The 27294-nt window shown below is 42.9% G+C and overlaps 1 protein-coding gene across 2 annotated transcripts in view; it reads right to left on the bottom strand.

The window, feature by feature from the left end:
• Positions 1–2280: 2280 nt before the first annotated feature.
• The window catches only part of mettl8 (methyltransferase 8, methylcytidine), a 44040-nt gene continuing 19026 nt past the window's right edge, over positions 2281–27294 (bottom strand). The window contains exons 4-10 of one of the 2 annotated variants that reach the window (XM_041865264.2): positions 26886–27247; positions 26683–26732; positions 24500–24560; positions 5043–5182; positions 3381–3487; positions 3108–3173; positions 2281–2989 (exon numbers count right to left, since the gene is read on the bottom strand). In XM_041865264.2, the coding sequence (XP_041721198.1) occupies positions 2832–2989; positions 3108–3173; positions 3381–3487; positions 5043–5182; positions 24500–24560; positions 26683–26732; positions 26886–27247 (944 nt within the window). In that variant the 3' untranslated portion in view covers positions 2281–2831. The remainder of the gene's footprint in view (positions 2990–3107; positions 3174–3380; positions 3488–5042; positions 5183–24499; positions 24561–26682; positions 26733–26885; positions 27248–27294) is intronic. The other variant, XM_041865272.2, reaches the window with a different exon arrangement.

The following is a 27294-nucleotide window of genomic DNA, read 5'->3' as shown; positions in this document are numbered from 1 at the left end:
TGGTCAAAAGTAATGCATTATATAGGGAATAGGGTGCCATTTGGGACAGACTTCTGTCTGTCTTCCATCCACAGTGTATTCTCCTGAGGAACCAGCCATGTCCAGCCCAGCATCTAGTAATCAGCAGAACCAGAAGGCCGAACCAGAATGCCTCTACCCCGTCCCGGACGACCTTGAGGTGAAGCTGGGGAGAGCAGGCACCTCCAGAGTTCCAGACCACCTTCAGGCTGGCTTCCGCTACTGTGTCTGCATCCACCAGGATCTCACTGAGGGACCAGACTACCAGGGCTGCCCCTCCCCAGCTTTGCTGCCCTCAAAGCCCACCTATTGGACAGCTATAGGCACAGCGCGGACTGTAACCGCCTCCACAGTGACATGATCAGACTGTGTCCGTCTCTTCCTCCTCTATTGGTGTAGGTATCTGAGGAGCCATCCTCCCCCAGCCCAGTCCACAATGATCAGCAGGACCAGGAGCCTTTTAGGGCCCATTGTCTCTACCCCGTCCCTGACAGCCTTGAGGCGAAACTGGGATCAAGGCAAGGCAGATGCACTGACCACCTCCAAGCCAACTTTCTCCACTATGTCTCCTGCCAGGTCTGTGTGTTGTGTGCTATCTGGGGGGTGGGTGGTTGAGAATTGAGCAGAACACACATTTCTGTTGTTCACTGTAACATATGGACAATAAAGTTGTATTGTATTGCAGGTCTCCAATGAGGGCACATGCTCCAGGGCTCTGAGGGCTACCAGTGTGCCCTGGGTCAGCTGCCCTTCCCCAGCCTGGCTGCTCTCCTGTCCAGCTGGGAACCCCGGCAGGACTGTAGTCTCCTCTACAGCAAGATAATCAGGCGTTGTCCCTCTCCTCCTCCCATGGTGGTGGAACCAGTCAGGCCCCTCACGTAAGGAGCACCCGGGGTTTAGGCCTGCCCGGTCTTCAGGCCTGCGCACCTGCTCATCCTCTGTCTCAGCCGCAACGAGACCTCCAAGACACCCAAAGTGCCTTCATCCATACCTGCCTTCCAGCTCATCATCCTCAGTGGGGTCTACCAGGAGCCATGAACATCAACCATCTCCTGTCCCACCTTCCTCCTGCTCATCCATACCCTCCAGAAAGAGAAGACAACGTGAGCTATAGAGAGACCCCCAGGAGCCCCAGCCTCCAGCCCAGCTGCAGCACTCCATATCGGTGATTCGAGACCCACCAGCCTGGCCCATTCTGGATGCAACCCATGGAAAGGCTCCAGAGCTACCTCCCCCAGCCCAGCCACAGCAGTCTGACTCGGGGAGACGAGAGCCACCAGGCTGGCCCCAGCCCCAGCAAGAGGCGCAGGGAACCAGAGGAGGCACTAGAGGGATACCCTGGACCAAACTGCACAACACGGAGGGGCGGCAGAAGCAAGACAAAGTCAAAGCTCAAGATACTACAGACAGTGCTTGACTTGGACTAAAATAGGTACCGGTATATTTCGGTGCAGGAGCTCCACAATACTTTTGAGCTAATATTCTAAAAGAACAGGAGCTCAAGCAGAACATACTGTATGAGGTGCCGGTACTCGACTCCGGTGAGCTCCTGACCAAGTCAAGCACTGACTGACTGGCTACAGAGGAAAGCCCTAGTGTGTCTCCAGTGTTATGCCTAGGGCTAGGCCTACTATTTAAAGATTAATTGGTCATCAAGTTACATTTTTGGTTCTGGATTGTTTTGCAGTCCACTATTGACCTGGTATTTATTTGCAACTACTATTGTTACCATCCATGTAGTTATGAACTGGGTTGAAGGTACTGTAAGTATCAGAAAATACCCATACTATTTAATAGTTGTCATGTCCTTTCATGATAAATGTTAGGTAAATACCAATTGAAATAGGACGTTAAAATAAACCGGTTTATAATTTACTTTCAGAATATTATCCATAAACTAATTTACTCTGCATTTGATTAATTGAAATAACATTTCAATTAAATATGTTTTTTGTGCTTTTGATTTTGTTCACTGCATTACCAAATAAATGAGTTGCATTTCCATTTGATATCAATCAGATATTACATATTGCTTAGCATATAGGTACAAAACACAGATACCAGGTGCCAGAAATGGGATACATTGGCACAATTCAAGAATTTGCATCACCACAATTCATTAACATTTAGGTACTACCATAATGTCAAAAGTTTAATGTATATAATCCATATATTTCATCTACTGAGAAAGAACATACAACTTATTGTGAGTTATATTTCTGTTGTGTGCAAATAATTGGAAATCAATCACTCAACTACAACTATAGTAGGTGCAATTTTAATGCATTGTTAGATATCCAACTTTTATGACAGTATCATTCACAGATTTTCATTTTATGGGTTTACACAACATATAAAAATGTTTAATTAAATATTTATATGCATGCATACACTCAACCAGACAAATAAATTCAATTGGTCTTCTTACAAAAAGTGGGTTTTACATACATGGCATTTGAAACCCATAATAAGCACACAACAACCAGAAGGTACTTCCTTTGCACAATAGTTGACCACTGCCTCAGCCCGATAGTTGACCACTCCCTCAGCACGATAGTTGGCCACTCCCTCAGCACGATAGTTGGCCACTCCCTCAGCACGATAGTTGGCCACTCCCTCAGCACGATAGTTGGCCACTCCCTCAGCACGATAGTGGACCATCCCAGTGATACTGTAAATGCATCACACGGACACATCTCACTGCACTGAGACATGCTTATGACCTGCTTCTGACCTCTGATCTGGATAGACGAGTCCGTGGTAAAGCAAACCTGGGGCAACATGTTCGTCCGAGCAGGGACAGTGTTGGTAGACTACGATGGTGGTGCTAGTGGTTGAGGTTTTTTGAACTTGCTTTGCATCCACACTCTGTGCATTACAACTTTCTTCCCTCTGTTCACCTGTAGTCGCCTATCCTCCAGATTCTGAATTTCTTCCAAACCAGCATTGGAAAATAAATGGTGAACTTCATCTGTGGTAAGAGTAACATAATATTACCACCACTAAATTATTTGAGATTAGACTTGAAATTATGTCTACACACAATATTCAGAGATACAATATTTACAGAGACTTTTGAATCAATTTACCTTTTGTGAAGAAATAAACACAAGTTCCATCTCCCCTTGAGTAGAAATTCTCTGACAAGCACCGACCTGTTGAGCAGAGAAAAGATCTCACTGTCATTATTAACAAATAGCCACTCTAGACAGTAAAATGTATTCACTACTAAGTATGAACTGCCTACCTATTTCAAATGATTATGATCTGCTGTTTCCCCCATTTTTATTATATTTATTTCCTCTGTCAAGTGTATACTTTGTGAAAATGCACTTTAAATAAAGTTAAGATTAGAAAGCCACCTTTTTTAAACCGTAGTTGTGATAAATCATATCTGCCATAATCCCGGAAGAGGAATATCCCTCCGGGTTTCAGGAATTGAGACAACCGGGTAACAACTCCTTGGACTCTGTCAAAGAAATCAATCAAACGACCAACCAATCAATTAATCAGTTTCCTTCTCAAAATAATAAGAGATTCTGAGTTTGTTTTCATTTGCAAAGGTATGATACACAAAATTGAGCAGTTGATGCAAAACTTCATAAGGATAGACATTTTCAGAGATGTTCATTTTATCATTCCAGAGCAAGGCTTCCCAGGAAATTAACATATACAGTACTGTACAAGCTGTAAGGTTTTTACAAGGGAGAAAAGGGGTAAGAATTTGACTGTACTCTCCTCCCCAATATGTTAGCTGTTCAGTTGCCAAATGTACTGTAGCATCTCAGCTGTGATTTCAGACAGAAAGTTAGTTAGCTAGAGACACAGCATATTTCAAAACCACACAGTTATACACCCACAGAAAATGCCTGCAGTAGAAGCCTTTTGACTTTGTCTTATGTTGTGACTGATAAATACAGTAACAAGCTGCTTCTAATGACCGAAGCGAATCAGCAATCAATGGCCCATAGTAGAGACAATATGCTCCATGATACTCCTGGCACTACACTCAATACTCACTTAGAGCTCAATAACAACCTGAACCATTAAAGATTTCACACAGCAAGAAAATGGCAGGAGGTACTGAGATGAAACCCCAGGACAGAACCAACTTACCTCCACATCAAATATAAAATGAAAAGTGATGGAATACAGGAAAATCTATTACGGCTTGCTGTGAGAGCTGGCTGGGAGCCAGCTATATCCATAATTCTAATCAGCTGCAATCTTCAGGGGCCTCAGTATGAAGTGAAATGTCACTGTTTGTTACAAAAAGCAAGCATCCAAATACCCAGTGCAAATGGATCTGCAGTTAGACTTAATGCCATTTTGAAGTGAATCATAAATAGGCTGCAAATAGGCACATACAGTACTATATATGAGGGGAAAGGGGGATACCTAGTCAGTTGTACAACTGAATGCATTCAACTGATATGCGTCTTCCGCATTCAACCCAACCCCTCTGAATCAGAGAGGTGCGGGGGGCTGCCTTAAATTGACAGCCACGTCATCAGCGCCAGGGGAGCATTTGTTATTGGGGATTAACTGCCTTGCTCATGGGCAGAACAACAGATTTTTACCTTGTCGGCTCTGGGATTAAATCCAGTAACCTTTCAGTTACTAGCCCAACACGCCTACCCGCCAGGCTCCCATATTCTTTGCTACTTTTAAAGGGATGGGGTTAGCTACATGAACAGTACACCAGACCTTACATTCTAAACTGATCTGAAGCAGCATGCTATTTCAATGGGTATTTTGTGTATTCACTTGCAACTGCCTTATCATACAAGCACCACACAAAACATTTGCAATTAGCAAATGCATATAATCTGTATAAATAAACCCAGAATGATCTTGATTCAAAACACATACGGTAGTACAAAATAGCATAACCTCAGAGTGTGAGAGAGGGCCTGTTTTTGGAGGGTGGAGAGGGTTGGATTAGTAATGACATTCAGACAAAGCATGGGGAGGTGATAAATGAGAGTTGGCGCTCCTGCCTTTGTCTCCTAACCATCACCTACCGCTTGGGGTGAATGGAGGAGAGCACGAAGACCAGCAGAATAACATCCAGGCTCAGTGGAGGGAACGGAAAGTAGCCCACCTCATCACAGACGTCCTGAACAAAGGCGTGACACACAGACTGGTCATAGTTTGGGTGGTCCTACATGGGGGAAAAGAGGGGACTAAGTGGCCACTGATTCCAAATAGCACAATAATATCAATATGTTAACAATTAAACGCATTTATTGGTTAAATATAGTGGATAGCTTAAAACCTACTGTTGAGCTCTTATAATGGCAATTTGGATTTCTTAAAATTCTTGCTTAATTCACACAAAATAAAAATGGCCCTGAATGTATTACAAGCTCCTCAAAGACATAACAAATCCTACAGTTAGTTACGAAACCAAGATGGCGCTGCAGTGGATAGTAGCAGTCTTACGGGCTCCTGACCAATTCTGCTATTTTGTGGGTTTTTGTAAATGATTGTAAATGATTATTTTTTACATTATTTCTCTGCCATCATTTCCTATGACCGGAAACAGATTCTGGACATCAGAACAGCGATCACTAACCTCGATTTCGAAAGAGAGGCAGGTGAGGCAGCATCCTGACTGGACTACTGTACGTCGGCGAGCAAATAGACTGTCATTGCCCTCTGTTCTATTGGTGAACATGCAGTCACTGGAGAACAAACTGGATGAGCTCCGTTCGAGACTATCCTATTAACAGGACCTGAAAAACTGTAATATTCTGTTTCTCAGAGTCGTGGCTGAACGAGGACATGGATAATATACATCTCGCTGGTTTTTCTATACATCAAGACCGGACGGCAGACTCGGGTAAGATGAAGGGAGGAGGGGTGTGTCTCTTTGTTTACAACAACTGGTGCGCGATCTCTAATGTTAATGAAGTCTCAAGTTTTTGCTCGCCTTAGTTAGAATACCTCATGATAAGCAGCAGACCATACAATTTACCAATTTATGTAATGTTTTTTTTGGTAGCTGTCTATTTACCACCACAAACCGATGCTGGCACTAAGACCACGCTGTATAGGGCCATAAGCAAACAAGAAAATGCACATCCAGAGGTGGCGTTTCTCGTGGCCGGTGATTTTAATGCAGGGAAACTGAAATCCGTTTAACTTAATTTTTTACCAGCATGTCACCTGTGCAACTAGAGGCGACAAAACTCTAAATCCCTTTTACTCCACATACGAAAACGCATACAAGGCCCTCCCTCGCCCTCCCTTTGGCAAATCAGACTACAACTCTATCCTCCTGCTTCCAAGCAAAAACAGGAAGTAGTGACGCACTCAATACGGAAGTGGTCCAATGAAGCAGATGCTAAGTTACAGGACTGTTTTGCTAGCCAGACAGGAATATGTTCCGGGATTAATCCAATAACATTGAGGTGTTTACCACATCAGTCACTGGCTTCATTAATAAGAGCATCAACAACGTCATCCCCACAGTGACCATACGTACATACCCCAACCAGAAGCCATGGATTACAGGCAATATCCACACTGAGCTAAAGGCTAGAGCTGCAGCTTTCAAGGAGCGGGACACTAATCCGGACGCTTATAAGAAATCCTGCTACGACCTCCGACAAGCCATCAGGCAAAGCGTCAATACAGGACTAAGATCGAATTCTACTACGCCGGCTCTGAGGCTCAACGAATGTGGCAGGGCTTGCAAAATATCACGAATTACAAAGGGAAACCCTGCCGCGAGCTGCCCAGCGACGCGAGCCTACCAGACAAGCTAAATGCCTTTTATGATCGCTTCCAGGTAAGCAACACTGAACCATGCATGAGAGCACCAGCTGTTCCGGACGACTGTGTGATCTCGCTCTCCGTAGCCGATGTGAGTAATACCTTTAAACAGGATAACATTTGCAAGGCCACGGGGCCAGACGGAATACCAGGACGCGTACTCAGAGCATGCGCTGACCAGCTGGCAAATGTCTTCACTGACATTTTCAACCTATGCCTGACCCGGTCTGTAATACCAACTTGTTTCAAGCAGACCACCATAGTGCCCGTACCCAGGAACACCAAGATAACCTGCCTAAATGACTATCCCACTAAGTGGAGACGCAATTCCAACGGCTCAGACACGAGACGTAGGTGGCAGGGTCTATAGACAATCACGGATTACTAAACACCTTCTTCTCCCGCTTTGACGATAACACGGTGCCACCGACGTGGCCCGCTCCCAAGGACTGTGGGCTCTCGTTCTCCGTGGCCGACGTGAGTAAGACATTTAAGCGTATTAACCCTCGCAAGGCTGCCGGCCCAGACGGCATCCCTAGCCGCGTCCTCAGAGCATGTGCAGACCCGCTGGCTGGAGTGTTTACGGACATATTCAATCTCTCCCTATCCCAGTCTGCTGTCCCCACTTGCTTCAAGATGTCCACCATTGTTCCTGTACCCAAGAATGCAAAAGTAACTGAACTAAATGACTATCGCCCCGTAGCACTCACTTCTGTCATCATGAAGTGCTTTGAGAGGCTAGTTAAGGATCCTATCCCCTCTACCTTACCTGACACCCTAGACCCACTTCAATTTGCTTACCGCCCCAATAGATCCACAGATCTATCCCATCTGGACAAGAGGAATACCGATGTATGAATGCTGATCATTGACTACAGCTCAGCCTTCAACACCATAGTACCCTCCAAGCTCATCATTAAGCTCGGGGCCCTGGGTCTGAACCCCGCCCTGTGCAACTGGGTCCTGGACTTCCTGACGGGCCGCCTCCAGGTGGTGAAGGTAGGAAACAACACCTCCACTTTGCTGATCCTCAACACGTTTTATAAGGAGGATGGGATCCACCCAAATCATTTGGGTTCCTGGATCCTTTCACAGCATTATAAGGCTGCGTTGAGATAATGACTTATCAATGACCCTAGCCCAGCTCAGTTAATCCCTACCATTTTTTATGTATTTATTTTATTTTTATTTATTTAACCTTTGTTTAACCAGGTAAGCCAGTTGAGAACAAGTTCTCATTTACAACTGCGACCTGGCCAAGATAAAGCAAAGCAGTGCGATAAAAACAACAACACAGAGTTACATATGGGGTAAACAAAACATAAAGTCAAAAATACAACAGAAAATATATATACAGTGTGTGCGAATGTAGTAAATTGTGGAGGTAAGGCAATAAATAGGCCATAGCGCAAAATAGTTACAATTTTGTATTAACACTGGAATGATAGATGTGCAAAAGATTATGTGCAAATAGAGATACTGGGGTGCAAATTAGCAAAATAAATAACAATATGGGGATGAGGTAGTTGGGTGGGCTAATTTCAGAATGGCTGTGTACAGGTGCAGTGATCGGAAAGCTACTCTGACAACTGACACTTAAAGTTAGTGAGGGAGATAAGAGTCTCCAGCTTCAGAGATTTTTGCAGTTCGTTCCAGTCATTGGCAGCAGAGAACTGGAAGGAATGGCGGCCAAAGGAGGTGTTGGCTTTGGGGATGACCAGTGAGATATACCTGCTGGAGCGCAGACTACGGGTGGGTGTTGCTATGGTGACCAGTGAGCTAAGATAAGGCGGGGATTTGCCTAGAAGTGATTTATAGATGACCTGGAGCCAGTGGGTTTGGCGACGAATATGTAGTGAGGGCCAGCCAACAAGAGCGTACAGGTCACAATGGTGAGTAGTATATGGGGCTTTGGTGACAAAATGGATGGCACTGTGATAGACTACATCCAATTTGCTGAGTAGAGTGTTGGAGGCTATTTTGTAAATTACATCGCCAAAATCAAGGATCGGTAGGATAGTCAGTTTTAGGAGGGCATGTTTGGCAGCATGAGTGAAGGAGGCTTTGTTGCGAAATAGGAAGCTGATTCTAGATCTAACTTTTGATTGGAGATGCTTAATGTGAGTCTGGAAGGAGAGTTTACAGTCTAACCAGACACCTAGGTATTTGTAGTTGTCCACATACTCTAGGTCAGACCCGCCGAGAGTAGTGATTATAGTCGGGTGCAAGCAGCGTTCGGTTGAAGAGCATGCATTTAGTTTTACTAGTGTTTAAGAGCAGTTGGAGGCTACAGAAGGAGTGTTGTATGGCGTTGAAGCTCGTTTGGAGGTTTGTTAACACAGTGTCCAATGAAGAGCCAGATGTATACAAAATGGTGTCGTCCGCATAGAGGTGGATCCGAGCGTCACCAGCAGCAAGAGCGACATCATTGATATACACAGAGAATAGAGTCGGCCCGAGAATTGAACCCTGTGGCACCACCATAGAGACTGCCAGAGGTCCAGACAACAGGCCCTCCGATTTGACACATTGAACTCTATCTGAGAAGTAGTTGGTGAACCAGGCGAGGCAGTCATTTGAGAAACCAAGGCGATTTAGTCTGCCAATAAGAATGTGGTGGTTGACAGAGTCGAAAGCCTTGGCCAGGTCGATTGCGGTTATAATATCGTTTAGGACCTTGAGCGTGGCCGAGGTGCACCCATGACCAGCTCGGAAACCGGATTGCATAGCGGAGAAGGTACGGTGGGATTCGAAATGGTCGGTGATCTGTTTGTTAACTTGTCTTTCAAATACTTTCGAAAGGCAGGGCAGGATGGATATAGGTCTGTAACAGTTTGGATCTAGAGTGTCACCCCCTTTGAAGAGGGGGATGACCGCGGCAGCTTTCCAATCTCTGGGGATCTCAGACGTTACGAAAGAGAGCTTGAACAGGCTAGTAATAGGGGTTGCGACAATTTTGGCGGCTAATTTTAGAAAGAAAGGGTCCAGATTGTCTAGCCCAGCTGATTTATAGGGGTCCAGATTTTTCAGCTCTTTCAGAACATCAGCTGTCTGAATTTGTGTGAAGGAGAAGCGGGGGGTGGGCGGGGGGGCATGGGCAAGTTGCAGCGGAGGGTGCAGAGCTGGTGGCCGGGGTAGTGGTAGCCAGGTGGAAAGCATGGCCAGCCGTAGCAAAATGCTTGTTGAAATTCTCGATTATTACAGATTTATCGGTGGTGACAGTGTTTCCTAGCCTCAGTGCAGTGGGCAGTTGGGAGGAGGTGCTCTTATTCTCCATGGACTTTACAGTGTCCCAAAACTTTTTGGAGTTAGTGCTACAGGATGCAAATTTCTGTTTGAAAAAGCTAGCCTTTGCTTTCCTAACTGCTTGTGTATATTGGTTCCTGACTTCCCTGAAAAGTTGCATATCGCGGGGGCTGTTCGATGCTAATGCACTACGCCACAGGATGTTTTTGTGCTGGTCAAGGGCAGTCAAGTCTGAGGAGAACCAGGGGCTATATCTGTTCTTAGTTCTGAATTTTTTGAACAGCTATTGTATGCAGCAATCATGTGCCCATGAACCAGATTTATGCTGTTAGCACTGAGGCGGTGTGCCCTAGTAGGAAGTCCACTGTGTGCAGCTCACCCTGCACTAACATAAATAACATGAGAATATCTACTTCTGCTAAGCTTCCCAGTAAAACAATGAAAACAAGCAAGCATCCCAGAAAAGTGCTTAAAATAGCCCACGTTAACATACAGTGGGGGAAAAAAGTATTTAGTCAGCCACCAATTGTGCAAGTTATCCCACTTAAAAAGATGAGAGAGGCCTGTAATTTTCATCATAGGTACACGTCAACTATGACAGACAAAATGAGAAAATAAAATCCATAAAATCACATTGTAGGATTTTTAATGAATTTATTTGCAAATTATGGTGGAAAATAAGTATTTGGTCAATAACAAAAGTTTCTCAATACTTTGTTATATACCCTTTGTTGGCAATGACACAGGTCAAACGTTTTCTGTAAGTCTTCACAAGGTTTTCGCACACTGTTGCTGGTATTTTGGCCCATTCCTCCATGCAGATCTCCTCTAGAGCAGTGATGTTTTGGGGCTGCTGCTGGGCAACACAGACTTTCAACTCCCTCCAAAGATTTTCTATGGGGTTGAGATCTGGAGACTGGCTAGGCCACTCCAGGACCTTGAAATGCTTCTTACGAAGCCACTCCTTCGTTGCCCGGGCGGTGTGTTTGGGATCATTGTCATGCTGAAAGACCCAGCCACGTTTCATCTTCAATGCCCTTGCTGATGGAAGGAGGTTTTCACTCAAAATCTCACGATACATGGCCCCATTCATTCTTTCCTTTACACGGATCAGTCGTCCCTGGTCCCTTTGCAGAAAAACAGCCCCAAAGCATGATGTTTCCACCCCCATGCTTCACAGTAGGTATGGTGTTCTTTGGATGCAACTCAGCATTCTTTGTCCTCCAAACACGATTTCAGTTGAGTTTTTACCAAAAGGTTCTATTTTGGTTTCATCTGACCATATTACATTCTCCCAATCCTCTTCTGGATCATCCAAATGCACTCTAGCAAACTTCAGACGGGCCTGGACATGTACTGGCTTAAGCAGGGGGACACGTCTGGCACTGCAGGATTTGAGTCCCTGGCGGCGTAGTGTGTTACTGATGGTAGGCTTTGTTACTTTGGTCCCAGCTCTCTGCAGGTCATTCACTAGGTCCCCCCGTGTGGTTCTGGGATTTTTGCTCACCGTTCTTGTGATCATTTTGACCCCACGGGGTGAGATCTTGCGTGGAGCCCCAGATCGAGGGAGATTATCAGTGGTCTTGTATGTCTTCCATTTCCTAATAATTGCTCCCACAGTTGATTTCTTCAAACCAAGCTGCTTACCTATTGCAGATTCAGTCTTCCCATTGCAGTGCAGGTCTTCAATTTTGTTTCTGGTGTCCTTTGACAGCTCTTTGGTCTTGGCCATAGTGGAGTTTGGAGTGTGACTGTTTGAGGTTGTGGACAGGTGTATTTTATACTGATAACAAGTTCAAACAGGTGCCATTAATACAGGTAACGAGTGGAGGACAGATGAGCCTCTTAAAGAAGAAGTTACAGGTCTGTGGGAGCCAGAAATCTTGCTTGTTTGTAGGTGACCAAATACTTATTTTCCACCATAATTTGCAAATAAATTCATAAAAAATCCTACAATGTGATATTCTGGATTTTTTTTTACAGGCCTCTCTCATCTTTTTAAGTGGGAGAACTTGCACAATTGGTGGCTGACTAAATACTTTTTTTCCCCACTGTATGTATCTGAAGAAACAAGGTTCATGAAATTAATAACTTGCTAGTAACAGATGACATTCATATTCTGAATATCTCTAAAACTCACTTAGACAATACATTTGATGATACAGTGGTAGCAATACAAGGTTATAACGTTTACAGAAAAGACAGATATGCCAGTGGTGGAGGTGTTGCTCTTTATATTCAGAACCATATTCCTCTAAAGATTAGAGAGGATCTCATGTTAAATACTGTTGAAGTAATATGGCTACTGGTTAATCTGCCTCACCTAAAGCCCATTCTTGGGGGAAGCTGCTATAAACCACCAAGTGCTTACAGTCAGTATCTGCATAACATGTATGAAATGCTTGATAATGTACACTACAGGTCAAAAGTTTTAGAACACCTACTCATTCAAGGATTTTCTTTATTTTTACTATTTTCTACATTGTAGAATAATAGTGAAGACATCAAAACTATGAAATAACACATATGGAATCCTATAGTAACCAAAAAAGTGTTAAACAAATCAAAATATATTTTATATACAGTGGGGAAAAAAAGTATTTAGTCAGCCACCAATTGTGCAAGTTCTCCCACTTAAAAATATGAGAGAGGCCTGTAATTTTCATCATAGGTACACGTCAACTATGACAGACAAATTGAGGAAAAAAAATCCAGAAAATCACATTGTAGGATTTTTTATTAATTTATTTGCAAATGATGGTGGAAAATAAGTATTTGGTCACCTACAAACAAGCAAGATTTTTGGCTCTCACAGACCTGAAACTTCTTCTTTAAGAGGCTCCTCTGTCCTCCACTCGTTACCTGTATTAATGGCACCTGTTTGAACTTGTTATCAGTATAAAAGACACCTGTCCACAACCTCAAACAGTCACACTCCAAACTCCACTATGGCCAAGACCAAAGAGCTGTCAAAGGACACCAGAAACAAAATTGTAGACCTGCAGCAGGCTGGGAAGACTGAATCTGCAATAGGTAAGCAGCTTGGTTTGAAGAAATCAACTGTGGGAGCAATTATTAGGAAATGGAAGACATACAAGACCACTGAAAATCTCCTCGATCTGGGGCTCCACGCAAGATCTCACCCTGTGGGGTCAAAATGATCACAAGAACGGTGAGCAAAACTCCCAGAACCACACGGGGGGACCTAGTGAATGACCTGCAGAGAGCTGGGACCAAAGTAACAAAGCCTACCATCAGTAACACACTACGCAGCCAGGGACTCAAATCCTGCAGTGCAAGACGTGTCCCCATGCTTAAGCCAGTACATGTCCAGGCCCGTCTGATGTTTGCTAGAGTGCATTTGGATGATCCAGAAGAGGATTGGGAGAATGTCATATGGTCAGATGAAACCAAAATATAACTTTTTGGTAAAAACTCAACTCGTTGTGTTTGGAGGACAAAGAATGCTGAGTTGCATCCAAAGAACACCATACCTACTGTGAAGCATGGGGGTGGAAACATCATGCTTTGGGGCTGTTTTTCTGCAAAGGGACCAGGACGACTGATCCGTGTAAAGGAAAGAATGAATGGGGCCACGTATCGTGAGATTTTGAGTGAAAACCTCCTTCCATCAGCAAGGGCATTGAAGATGAAACGTGGCTGGGTCTTTCAGCATGACAATGATCCCAAACACACCGCCCGGGCAACGAAGGAGTGGCTTCGTAAAAAGCATTTCAAGGTCCTGGAGTGGCCTAGCCAGTCTCCAGATCTCAACCCCATAGAAAATCTTTGGAGGGAGTTGAAAGTCTGTGTTGCCCAGCGACAGCCCCAAAACATCACTGCTCTAGAGGAGATCTGCATGGAGGAATGGGCCAAAATACCAGCAACAGTGTGTGAAAACCTTGTGAAGACTTACAGAAAACGTTTGACCTGTGTCATTGCCAACAAAGGATATATAACAAAGTATTGAGAAACTTTTGTTATTGACCAAATACTTATTTTCCACCATAATTTGCAAATAAATTCATTAAAAATCCTACAATGTGATTTTCTGGATTTTTTTTTCTCATTTTGTCTGTCATAGTTGACGTGTACCTATGATGAAAATTACAGGCCTCTCTCATCTTTTTAAGTGGGAGAACTTGCACAATTGGTGGCTGACTAAATACTTTTTTTCCCCACTGTATTTGAGATTCTTCAAATAGCCACCCTTTGCCTTGATGACAGCTTTCCACACTCTTGGCATTCTCTCAACCAGCTTCATGAGGTAGTCACCTGGAATGCATTTCAATTAACAGGTGTGCCTTGAAAGTTAATTTGTGGAATTTCTTTCCTTCTTAATGCGTTTGAGCAAATCAGTTATGTTGTGACAAGGTAGGGGGGTATACAGAAGACAGCCCTATTTGGTAAAAGACCAAGTCCATATTATGGCAAGAAGAGCTCAAATAAACAAAGAGAAATAACAGTCCTTTAAGACAAAGGTCAGTCAATACGGAACATTTCAAGAACTTTGAAAGTTTCTTCAAGTGCAGTCACAAAAACCATCCATCATGAGGACCGCCACAGGAATGGAAGACCCAAAGTTACCTTTGCTGCAGAGGATAAATTCATTAGAGTTACCAGCCTCAGAAATTGCAGCCCAAATAAAAGTAACAGACACATCAACATCAACTGTTCAGAGGGGACTGTGTGAATCAGGCCTTCATGGTCGAATTGCTGCAAAGAAACCACTACTAAAGGACACCAATAAGAAGAAGAGACTTGCTTGGGCCAAGAAACACGAGCAATGGACATTAGACCAGTAGAAATGTGTCCTTTGGTCTAGAGTCCAAATTGGAGATTTTTGGTTCCAACCGCCGTGTCTTTGTGAGACGCGGTGTGGGTGAACGGATGATCTCCGCATGTGTATTTCCCACCGTAAAGCATGGAGGAGGAGGTGTTTTGGTGTGGGGGTGCTTTGCTGGTGACACGGTCTGTGATTTATTTAGAATTCAAGGCACACTTAACCAGCATGGCTACCACAGCATTCTGCAGCGATACACCATCCCATCTGGTTTGGGCTTAGTGGGACTATCATTTGTTTTTCAACAGGACAATGACCCAACACACCTCCAGGCTGTGTAAGTGCTATCTTACCAAGAAGGAGAGTGATGGAGTGCTGCATCTGATGACCTGGCCTCCACAATCGCCCTACTTCAACCTAATTGAGATGGTTTGGGATGAGTCAGACCGCAGAGTGAAGGAAAAGCAACCAACAAGTTCTCAGCATATGTGGGAACTCCTTCAAGACTGTAGGAAAAGCATTCCAGGTGAAGCTGGTTGGGGGAATGCCAAGAGTGTGCAAAGCTGTCATCAAGGCAAAGGGTGGCTATTTGAAGAACCTTAAATATAAAATATATTTTGATTTGTTTAACACCTTTTAGGTTCCTTATGTGTTATTTCATAGTTTTGATGTCTTCACTATTATTCTACAATGTAGAAAATAGTAAAAATAAAGAAAAACCCTTGAATTATTAGGTGTTCTAAAACTTTTGACCGGTAGTGTGTGTGATATCAACAGAGGTATATTTTCTGGTGGATTTAAATATTGACTGGCTTTCATCAAGCTGCCCACTCAAGAAAAAGCTTCAAACTGTAACCAGTGCCTGCAACCTGGTTCAGGTTATCAGTAAACCTATCAGGGTAGTTACAAACAGCACAGGAATGAAATCATCAACATGTATTGATCACATCTTTACTAATGCTGCAGAAATGTGCTTAAAAGCAGTATCCAGATCCATCGGATGTAGTGATCACAATATAGTAGCCATATCTAGCAAAACCAAAGTTCCAAAGGCTGGGTCTAATATAGTGTATAAGAGGTCATACAGTAAGTTTTGTAGTGATTCCTATGTTGTTGATGTAAAGAATATTTGTTGGTCCGTGGTGTGTAATGAGGAGCAAACAGATGTTGCACTTGACACATTAATGAAATTGCTTATCCCAGTTACTAATAAGCATGCACCCATTAAGAAAATGACTCAAAAAATGGTTAAATCCCCGTGGATTGATGAGGAATTGAAAAATTTTATTGTTGAGAGGGATGAGGCAAAAGGAATGGCAAATACAGTGGGGAGAACAAGTATTTGATACACTGCTGATTTTGCAGGTTTTCCTACTTACAAAGCATGAATCCAGAAAATCACATTGTATGATTTTTAAGAAATTAATTTGCATTTTATTGCATGACATAAGTATTTGATACATCAGAAAAGCAGAACTTAATATTTGGTACAGAAACCTTTGTTTGCAATTACAGAGATCATACGTTTCCTGTAGGTCTTGACCAGGTTTGCACACACTGCAGCAGGGATTTTGGCCCACTCCTCCATACAGACCTTCTCCAGATCCTTCAGGTTTCGGGGGCTGTCGCTGGGCACACGGACTTTCAGCTCCCTCCAAAGATTTTCTATTGGGTTCAGGTCTGGAGACTGGCTAGGCCACTCCAGGACCTTGAGATGCTTCTTACGGAGCCACTCCTTAGTTGCCCTGGCTGTGTGTTTCGGGTTGTTGTCATGCTGGAAGGCCCAGCCACGACCCATCTTCAATGCTCTTACTGAGGGAAGGAGGTTGTTGGCCAAGATCTCGCGATACATGGCCCCATCCATCCTCCCCTCAATATGGTGCAGTCGTCCTGTCCCCTTTGCAGAAAAGCATCCCCAAAGAATGATGTTTCCACCTCCATGCTTCACAGTTGGGATGGTGTTCTTGGGGTTGTACTCATCCTTCTTCTTCCTCCAAACACGGCGAGTGGAGTTTAGACCAAAAAGCTCTATTTTTGTCTAATCAGACCACATGACCTTCTCCCATTCCTCCTCTGGATCATCCAGATGGTCATTGGCAAACTTCAAACGGGCCTGGACATGCGCTGGCTTGAGCAGGGGGACCTTGTGTTACTAATGTAGTGTGTTACTAATGGTTTTCTTTGAGACTGTGGTCCCAGCTCTCTTCAGGTCATTGACCAGGTCCTGCCATGTAGTTCTGGGCTGATCCCTCACCTTCCTCATGATCATTGATGCCCCACGAGGTGAGATCTTGCATGGAGCCCCAGACCGAGGGTGATTGACCGTTATCTTGAACTTCTTCCATTTTCTAATAATTGCGCCAACAGTTGTTGCCTTCTCACCAAGCTGCTTGCTATTGTCCTGTAGCCCATCCCAGCCTTGTGCAGGTCTACAATTTTATCCCTGATGTCCTTACACAGCTCTCTGGTCTTGGCCATTGTGGAGAGGTTGGAGTCTGTTTGATTGAGTGTGTGGACAGGTGTCTTTTATACAGGTAACAAGTTCAAACAGGTGCAGTTAATACAGATAATGAGTGGAGAACAGGAGGGCTTCTTAAAGAAAAACTAACAGGTCTGTGAGAGCCAGAATTCTTACTGGTTGGTAGGTGATCAAATACTTATGTCATGCAATAAAATGTGAATTAATTACTTAAAAATCATACAATGTGATTTTCTGGATTTTTGTTTTAGATTCCGTCTCTCACAGTTGAAGTGTACCTATGATAAAAATTACAGACCTCTACATGCTTTGTAAGTAGGAAAACCTGCAAAATCGGTAGTGTATCAAATACTTGTTCTCCCCACTGTAAGTCTGGCTGCACAACCGATTGGCAAACGTACTGCAAATTGAGAAATCATGTGACTAAACTGAATAAAAAGAAGAAGAAACTACACTATGAAACAAAGATAAATGACAAAGAATGATAGTAAAAAGCTTTGGAGCACCTTCAATGAATCAGATGGCTCATTCATCACAAAACCAACTGATATTGCCAACTACTATAATGATTTTTTCATTTGCAAGATTTGCAAACTTATGCATGACATGCCAGCAACAAACACTGACACTACACATCCAAGTATCTGACCAAATTATGAAAGACAAGAATTGTAATTTTGAAATCCGTAAAGTGAGTGTGGAAGAGGTGAAAAACGTATTGTTGTCTATCAACAATGACAAGCCACCGGGGTCTGACAACTTGGATGGAAAATTACTGAGGATAATAGCAGACAATATTGCCACTCCTATTTGCCTTATCTTCAATTTAAGCCTACAAGAAAGTGTGTGCCCTCAGGCCTGGAGGGAAGCAAAAGTCATTCCGCTACCTAAGAATAGTAAAGCCCCCTTTACTGGCTCAAATAGCCAACCAATCAGCCTGTTACCAACCCTTCATAAACTTGGTGTTTGACCAGATACAATACTATTTTACAGTAAACAAATTGACAACAGACTTTCAGCACACTTATAGGGAAGGACATTCAACAAGCACAGCACTTACACAAATGACTGATGATTGGCTGAGAGAAATTGATTATAAAATGATTGTGGGTGCTGTTTTGTTAGACTTCAGTGCGGCTTTTGACATTATCGATCATAGTCTGCTGCTGGAAAAATGTATATGTTATGGCTTTACACCCTGTGCTATATTGTGGATAAAGAGATACAGTGGGGAAAAAAAGTATTTAGTCACCCACCAATTGTGCAAGTTCTCCCACTTAAAAAGATGAGAGAGGCCTGTAATTTTCATCATAGGTACACGTCAACTATGACAGACAAATTCAGAAAAGAAAATCCAGAAAATCACTTTGTAGGATTTTTAATGAATTTATTTGCAAATTATGGTGGAAAATAAGTATTTGGTCACCTACAAACAAGCAAGATTTCTGGCTCTCACAGACCTGTAACTTCTTCTTTAAGAGGCTCCTCTGTCCTCCACTCGTTACCTGTATTAATGGCACCTGTTTGAACTTGTTATCAGTATAAAAGACACCTGTCCACAACCTCAAACAGTCACACTCCAAACTCCACTATGGCCAAGACCAAAGAGCTGTCAAAGGACACCAGAAACAAAATTGTAGACCTGCACCAGGCTGGGAAGACTGAATCTGCAATAGGTAAGCAGCTTGGTTTGAAGAAATCAACTGTGGGAGCAATTATTAGGAAATGGAAGACATACAAGACCACTGATAATCTCCCTCGATCTGGGGCTCCACGCAAGATCTCACCCCGTGGGGTCAAAATGATCACAAGAACGGTGAGCAAAAATCCCAGAACCACACGGGGGGACCTAGTGAATGACCTGCAGAGAGCTGGGACCAAAGTAACAAAGCCTACCATCAGTAACACACTACGCCGCCAGGGACTCAAATCCTGCACTGCAAGACGTGTCCCCCTGCTTGTCCAGGCCCATCTGAAGTTTGCTAGAGTGCATTTGGATGATCCAGAAGAGGATTGGGAGAACGTCATATGGTCAGATGAAACCAAAATATAACTTTTGGTAAAAAACTCAACTCGTCATGTTTGGAGGACAAAGAATGCTGAGTTGCATCCAAAGAACACCATACCTACTGTGAAGCATGGGGGTGGAAACATCATGCTTTGGGGCTGTTTTTCTGCAAAGGGACCAGGACGACTGATCCGTGTAAAGGAAAGAATGAATGGGGCCATGTATCGTGAGATTTTGAGTGAAAACCTCCTTCCATCAGCAAGGGCATTGAAGATGAAACGTGGCTGGGTCTTTCAGCATGACAATGATCCCAAACACACCGCCCGGGCAACGAAGGAGTGGCTTCGTAAGAAGCATTTCAAGGTCCTGGAGTGGCCTAGCCAGTCTCCAGATCTCAACCCCATAGAAAATCTTTGGAGGGGAGTTGAAAGTCTGTTGCCCAGCGACAGCCCCAAAACATCACTGCTCTAGAGGAGATCTGCATGGAGGAATGGGCCAAAATACCAGCAACAGTGTGTGAAAACCTTGTGAAGACTTACAGAAAACGTTTGACCTGTGTCGTTGTCAACAAAGGGTATATAACAAAGTATTGAGAAACTTTTGTTATTGACCAAATACTTATTTTCCACCATAATTTGCAAATAAATTCATTACAAATCCTACAATGTGATTTTCTGGATTTTTTTTTCTCATTTTGTCTGTCATAGTTGATGTGTACCTATGATGAAAATTACAGGCCTCTCTCATCTTTTTAAGTGGGAGAACTTGCACAATTGGTGGTTGACTAAATACTTTTTTTCCCCACTGTACCTGTCTAACAGAACACAGAGGGTGTTCTTTAATGGAAGCATCTCCAACATAATCCAGGTAGAATCAGGAATTACCCAGGGCAGCTGTCTAGGCCCCTTACTTTTTTCAATCTTTACTAACAACATGCCACTGGCTTTGAGTAAAGCCAGTGTGTCTATGTATGCGGATGACTCAATACTATACACGTCAGCTACTAGAGCGAGTGAAATGACTGCAACACTTAACAAAGAGCTGCAGTTAGTTTCAGAATGGGTGGCAATGAATAAGTTAGTCCAATATATTTCAAAAACTAAAAGCATTGTATTTTGGGACAAATCATTCACTAAACCTCAACTAAATCTTGTAATAAATAATGTGGAAATTGAGCAAGTTGAGGTGATTCAACTGCTTGGAGTAACCCTGGATTGTAAACTGTCATGGTCAAAACATATTGATACAACAGTAGCTAAGATGGGGAGAAGTCTGTCCATAATAAAGCGCTGCTCTACCTTCTTCACAGTACTATCAACAACGCAAGTCCTACAGGCTCTAGTTTTGTCGCACCTGGACTCCTGTTCAGTCGTGTGGTCAGGTGCCACAAAGAGGGACTTAGGAAAATTGCAATTGGCTCAGAACAGGGCAGCACGGCTGGCCCTTGGATGTACACAGAGAGCAAACATTAATAATATGCATGTCAATCTCTCCTGGCTCAAAGTGGAGGAGAGATTGACTTCATCACTACTTGTATTTGTGAGAGGTATTGACATGTTGAAAGCACCGAGCTGTCTGTTTAAACAACTAGCACACACCCATGCATACCCCACAAGACATGGCACCAGAGGTCTCTTCACAGTCCCAAAGTCCAGAACAGACTATGGGAGGCGCACAGTACTACAGAGAGCCATGACTACATGGAACTCTATTCCACATTAGGTAACTAATGCAAGCAGTAGATTCAGATTTAAAAAACAGATACAAATACACTTTATGGAAGAGCGGGGACTGTGAAGCAACACAAACATAGGCGCAGACACATGCATACACACACAGCAGCTAATGGGGATCCATAATAAATACAAATACAGGGGCCCCACAAGGGTGCGTGCTCAGCCCCCTCCTGTACTCCCTGTTCACCCATGACTGCGTGGCCACACACGCCTCCAACTCAATCATCAAGTTTGCAGAAGACACAAGTAGTAGGCCTGATTACCAACAATGACTTGATAGCCTACAGGGAGGAGGTGAGGGCCCTGGCGGAGTGGTGCCAGGAAAATAACCGTCAACAAAACAAAGGAGCTGATCGTAGACTTCAGGAAACAGCAGAGGGAGCACGCCCCTATCCACATCGACGGGACCGCAGTGGAGAAGGTGGAAAGCTTCATGTTCCTCGGCGTACACATCACTGACAATCTGAAATGGTGAAGAAGGCGCAACAGTGCCTCTTCAACCTCAGGAGGCTGAAGAAATTCGACTTGGCCCCTAAGACCCTTACAAACTTTTACAGATGCACAATTGAGAGCATCCTGTCGGGCTGTATCACCGCTTGGTACGGCAACTGCACCGCCCGCAACCACAGGGCTCTCCAGAGGGTGGTGCGGTCTGCCCAACGCGTCACCGGGGGCACACTGCCTGCCCTCCAGGACACCTCCAGGACACCTACAGCACCCGATGTCACTGGAAGGCCAAAAAGATCATCAAGGACATCAACCACCCGAGACACGGCCTGTTCACCCCGCTATCATCCAGAAGGCGAGGTCAGTACAGGTGCATCAAAGCTGGGACCGTGAGACTGAAAAACTGCTTCTATCTCAAGGCCATCAGACTGTTAAATAGCCATCACTAGCAGGCTACCACCCGGTTACTCAACCTTGCACCTTAGAGGCTGCTGCCCTATATACATAGACATGGAATCACTGGCCACTTTAATAATGGAACGCTAGTCACTTTAATAATGTTTAGATACTGCTTTCCTAATATATACACTACCATTCAAAAGTTTGGGGTCACTTAGAAATGTCCTTGTTTTCGAAAGAAAAGCAATTTTGTTGTCCATTAAAATAACATCAAATTGATCAGAAATACAGTGTAGACATTGTTAATGTTGTAAATGGCTATTGTAGCTGGAAACGGCTGGTTTTTAATGGGGTATCTACATAGGCGTACAGAGGCCCATTATCAGCAACCATCAGTCCTGAGTTCCAATGGCACGTTGTGTTTGCTAATCCAAGTTTATCATTTTAAAAGGCTAATTGATCATTAGAAAACCCTTTTGCAATTATGTTAGCACAGCTGAAAACTGTTGTGTTGATTAAAGAAGCAATAAGAAAAAGCCATATCTCAGACTGGCCAATAAAAATAAAAGATTAAGATGGGCAGTCTGAGATATGGCTTTTTCTTTGCAACTCTGCCTAGAAGGTCAGCATCCCGGAGTCGCCTTTTCACTGTTGACGTTGAGACTGGTGTTTTGCGGGTACTATTTAATGAAGCTGCCAGTTGAGGACCTGTGAGGCGCCTGTTTCTAAAACTAGACACTAATGTATTTGTCCTCTTGCTCAGTTGTGCACCGGGGCCTCCCACTCCTCCTTCTAATCTGGTTAGAGCCAGTTTGCCCTGTTCTGTGAAGGGAGTAGTACACAGCGTTGTACGAGATCTTCAGTTTCTTGGCAATTTCTCACATGGAATAGTCTTCATTTCTCAGAACAAGAATAGACTGACGAGTTTCAGAAGAAAGTTTTTTGTTTCTGGCCATTTTGAGCCTGTAATCGAACCCACAATTGCTGATGCTCCAGATACTCAACTAGTCTCAAGAAGGCCAGTTTTATTGCTTCTTTAAATCAGCACAACAGTTTTCAGCTGTGCTAACATAATTGCAAAAGGGTTTTCTAATGATCAATTAGCCTTTTAAAATGATAAACTTGGATTAGCAAACACAACGTGCCATTGGAACACAGGACTGATGGTTGCTGATAATGGGCCTCTGTATGCCTATGTAGATATTACATTTTTTTTTAAATCAGCCGTTTCCAGCTACAATAGCCATTTACAACATTAACAATGTCCACACTGTATTTCTGATCAATTTGATGTTATTTTAATGGACAAAAAAAGTGACATTTCTAAGTGACCCCAAAATTTGGAACGGTAGTGTATATATTTCTTAATTCCATTATTTTACTTTTAGATTTGTGTGTATTGTTAGATACTACTGCACTGTTGGAGCTAGGAACACAAGCATTTCACTACACCCGCAATAACATCTGCTAAATATGTGTATGTGACCAATAAAATTTGATTTTATTTGATTTATATAGCCAGGTTATATTTACACATTATTGTTATTCGTTATTCACTGTTTATGTATTCCTTGTGTCGTTATTTATATTTCTACTTTACATTTTTGTTATCTTCAACTCTGCATTGTTGGAAAAGGACCGTAAGCAAGTTTAAAAAGCATGTGACAATTTTTGTTCAATTTGATTTGACAAACATACATCGATTATGCATTATGCAAAAAGATAACAAGGCATGTTGAATGTAAGCAATTTTGAATGAAAAACTATTTTTCACTTATTTTCTTACAGTTGCTGAAAGAACATTACCATTATCAGGTTAAAAGGGGATGAATAATACTCTTGGAAACTGAACCACTCCCCACTAAAAAAACATAAGCCGTTGTGGCAAGACCTTACAGTAAAAGGTGCATATAACTGAAGGCACCCGTAAACACACCAGAACTTTACAGTATAGTTTGACAGAATTACATAATTTAGCTATTATGAGGTAGTTACTTCAAGCCGGCAATAGTCTTAGCAATGTGAAAAAATCGAGGTGTTTTCCTAGAGTTTCATGAGTAGATACGTAGCATTAATTGAGCAACATCATATTAAGCTCTTAAATAGGCTTGGAAAGGATTGCACCCATAAATCGCAAAGCAACTGAAAACAGAGAAGGATAAATGTAACAACCTCTAATGAGGGTACACAGTCTGTTCCTAGTAGATTGCTCTAGTCTCAGATTAAAGAGAATTGCTCTGCATCTCAAGGACCCTATACAATAATGTCAAGACTGCTGACATTATTGTAATAATGTCAGGACTGCTGGTCATGGCCATTTGATAAAAGACTGTCAATTCCAAGAGCATCAAATGTCCACCAGGCCTCGAATCAAGCAAGGTGAGATGGCAGACATTTTGAGTAGAAAAGAAAGATAATGTGAAAAACAAGACAAACAAGTAGCTTGACCGTGATGTAATAACCTGTTTGTAATGACGTTATTTCACCCAGATTTCAACCCGTTTGTAATGATGCAATTTCAACCAGATTTCAATCTGTTTCCAATGTTTTTTGTAAGAATCTCACTTGTTTGGAAAATTGTATCTAGATCTTTGAGAGCTTACCTTGACCAGCTGGACAGCACGAGGAGAAAAGTCACAGCAGTATAAGAATGCCCCTGTCCCTCTATAAGACAGCAACACAGATAGAGAACTTGTCAGCTTCATTTTATATCATTTTCACAACAAACACACCAGAGCTGGCCGCCCAGCCAAACTGAGCAATCGGGGGAGAAGGGCCTTGGTCAGGGAGGTGACCAAGAACCCGATGGTCACTCTGACAGAGCTCCTCTGTGGAGATGGGAGAACCTTCCAGAAGGACAACCATCTCTGCAGCACTCCACCAATCAGGCCTTTATCGTAGAGTGGCCAGACGGAAGCCACTCCTCAGTAAAAGGCACATGACATCCCGCTTGGAGTTTGCCAAAAGGCACCTAAAGACTCTCAGACCATGAGAAACAAGATTCTCTGGTCTGATGAAACCAAGATTGAAATCTTTGGCCTGAATGCCAAGCATCACGTCTGGAGGTAACCTGGCACCATCCTTATGGTGAAGCATGGGTGGCAGCACCATGCTGTGGGGATGTTTTTCAGCGGCAGGGACTGGGAGACTAGTCAGGATCGAGGCAAAGATGAGCGGTGCAAAGTACAGAGAGATCTTTGATGAAAACCTGCTCCAGAGCGCTCAGGACCTCCGACTGGGGCAAAGGTTTACCTTCCAACAGGACAACGACCCTAAGCACGCAGCGCTGTAATCGCTGCCAAAGGTGCTTCAACAAAGTACTGAGTAAAGGGTCTGAATACTTATGTAAATGTGATATTTCCGTTTTTTATTTGTAGTATATTTGCAAACATTTCTGCAAACCTTTTTTTGCTTTGTCATTATGGGGTATTGTGTGTAGATTGATGAGGGGAAAAAAACGTTTAAATCAATTTTAGAATAAGGCTGTAACGTAACAAAATTTGGAAAATGTCAAGGGGTCTGAATACTTTCCGAATTCACTGTATTCCACATTTTGTTGTGTTTCTGCCTGAAATCAAAATTGATTAAATATATTTCTCACCCATCTACACACAATACCCCATAATGACAGTGAAAAATAGCTTTTAGAAATGTTAGCAAATTTATTGAAAATGAAATACAGAAATATCTCATTTACATAAGTATTCACACCCCTTAGTGTTAGAATCACCTTTGGCAGCGATTACAGCTGTGAGTCTCTATGAGCTTTGCACACCTGGATTGTACAATATTTTCACATTATTCTTGTTAAAATTCTTCAAGCTCTGTCAAGTTGGTTGTTGATCATTGCTAAACAGCCTGATCTTTGTAGTTGAATCTGTGTTTGAAATTCACTGCTCGACTGAGGGACCTTACAGATAATTGTATGTGTGGGGAACAGGGATGAGGTAGTCACTCAAAAATCATGTTAATCACTATTATTGCACAGAGTTAGTCCATGCAACTTATTATGTGACTTGTTAAGCAAATGTTTACTCCTGAACTTATTTAGGCTTTCCATAACAAAGGGGTTGAATACTTATTGACTCAAGACATTTCAGCTTTTAATTTTTTATTAATTTGTAAAAATGTCTAAAAATATAATTCCACCTTGACATTATGGGGTATTGTGTGTAGGCCAGTGACACAAAATCTCAATTTAATCCATTTTCAATTCAGGCTGTAACACAACAAAATGTGGAAAAAGTCAAGGGGTGTGGAGTAGGGATATAAGATTTAAGTGTATAATGACAGGTAGATTGGCATTCATTGACTTAACTGTATAAGATCTACAGTAGCAATCAGTAAATATTTACTGAACAAAAAAGCTCTTAATCACACACCCAGCAGGGAGACTGAGGGACTAATACATTGGCTATAAGATAACATACTTTCCATTTCATTGAAGAGTCATTCATAGGATTATACATGCAGATCAAGGTTAAACACTTCCTCCTCCTTACTTTCCTCTCCTAGCCTTGCCATGTCCTCTGGACAAAATGTTCTATGCAAGATGACATCATTCTTTGGCAGAGGTTGTCTGCATAACAAAGTAAATATCAAAACATTTGCCTTCAAGAGAGACAATGTTATTCTAGAATTAGGTTTATTTCTATTTTTATCAACCATTGAACACCACAGGCTCAGTTTGTGATGTCATGCATCAATCAGTTTTTCTGATCCGAGTGTATAACAATATAAAATATAATTAGACTGGATAAAACATATGTAATGATGTTGTACTTACTTAATAGAACTGACAATAGGATACACACTGTTACCAGCCCCACATCCAACCTATGACAAAAATAACATTCTGTCAAAATAGACATTTGACTCAACTACTGAGCCAGTGAAATCAACACCAAAGTTCTAACTACACACAAGCATTCTAACTACATAATATGTGAACAGTGTGGGGGGTAAGGAATAAAAGCAAAATGAAAATACCTCTAAGATCCTGAAAGTTGCATGTTCGCCTGGGAAAGAGCTGGTCTGCCTTGCAGCCTCTGCAGTGTCTCTCCCATCTTGATTACAGGACTGCTGGCAATCACTAGTCAGTGGATCTATGTGCTGGTGACTGGGTGCATGCTGCCGCTGCTTCCCCATCTCTGTGTCCCTGCCAGACACACCAGGCTCTGGGCATGTGGCCCGCAGCCCACACTGTCTCTCCTCAGTAGCACTGCTCTCTGGCCCCAAAGGAAGAAGCTCTGGGAACTCCAAGAACAGCCACTTGCGATCTTTAAAGAACTTGTCCTGGTGCATCTCATAAAAGCTGTCCCAGTATTTACAGGCGTCTACGTCATATTTGCCTGAGTGGGGGATGAAGAACAAAAACAACAGAAATATTAGTTTTCAT

This window comes from Coregonus clupeaformis, chromosome 4 (assembly GCF_020615455.1).
Source record: "Coregonus clupeaformis isolate EN_2021a chromosome 4, ASM2061545v1, whole genome shotgun sequence".
NCBI classification, from domain to species: domain Eukaryota; kingdom Metazoa; phylum Chordata; class Actinopteri; order Salmoniformes; family Salmonidae; genus Coregonus; species Coregonus clupeaformis.
The sequence above is the reverse complement of the archived record's forward strand: the minus strand, read 5'-3'. Positions and strand labels throughout refer to the sequence as shown.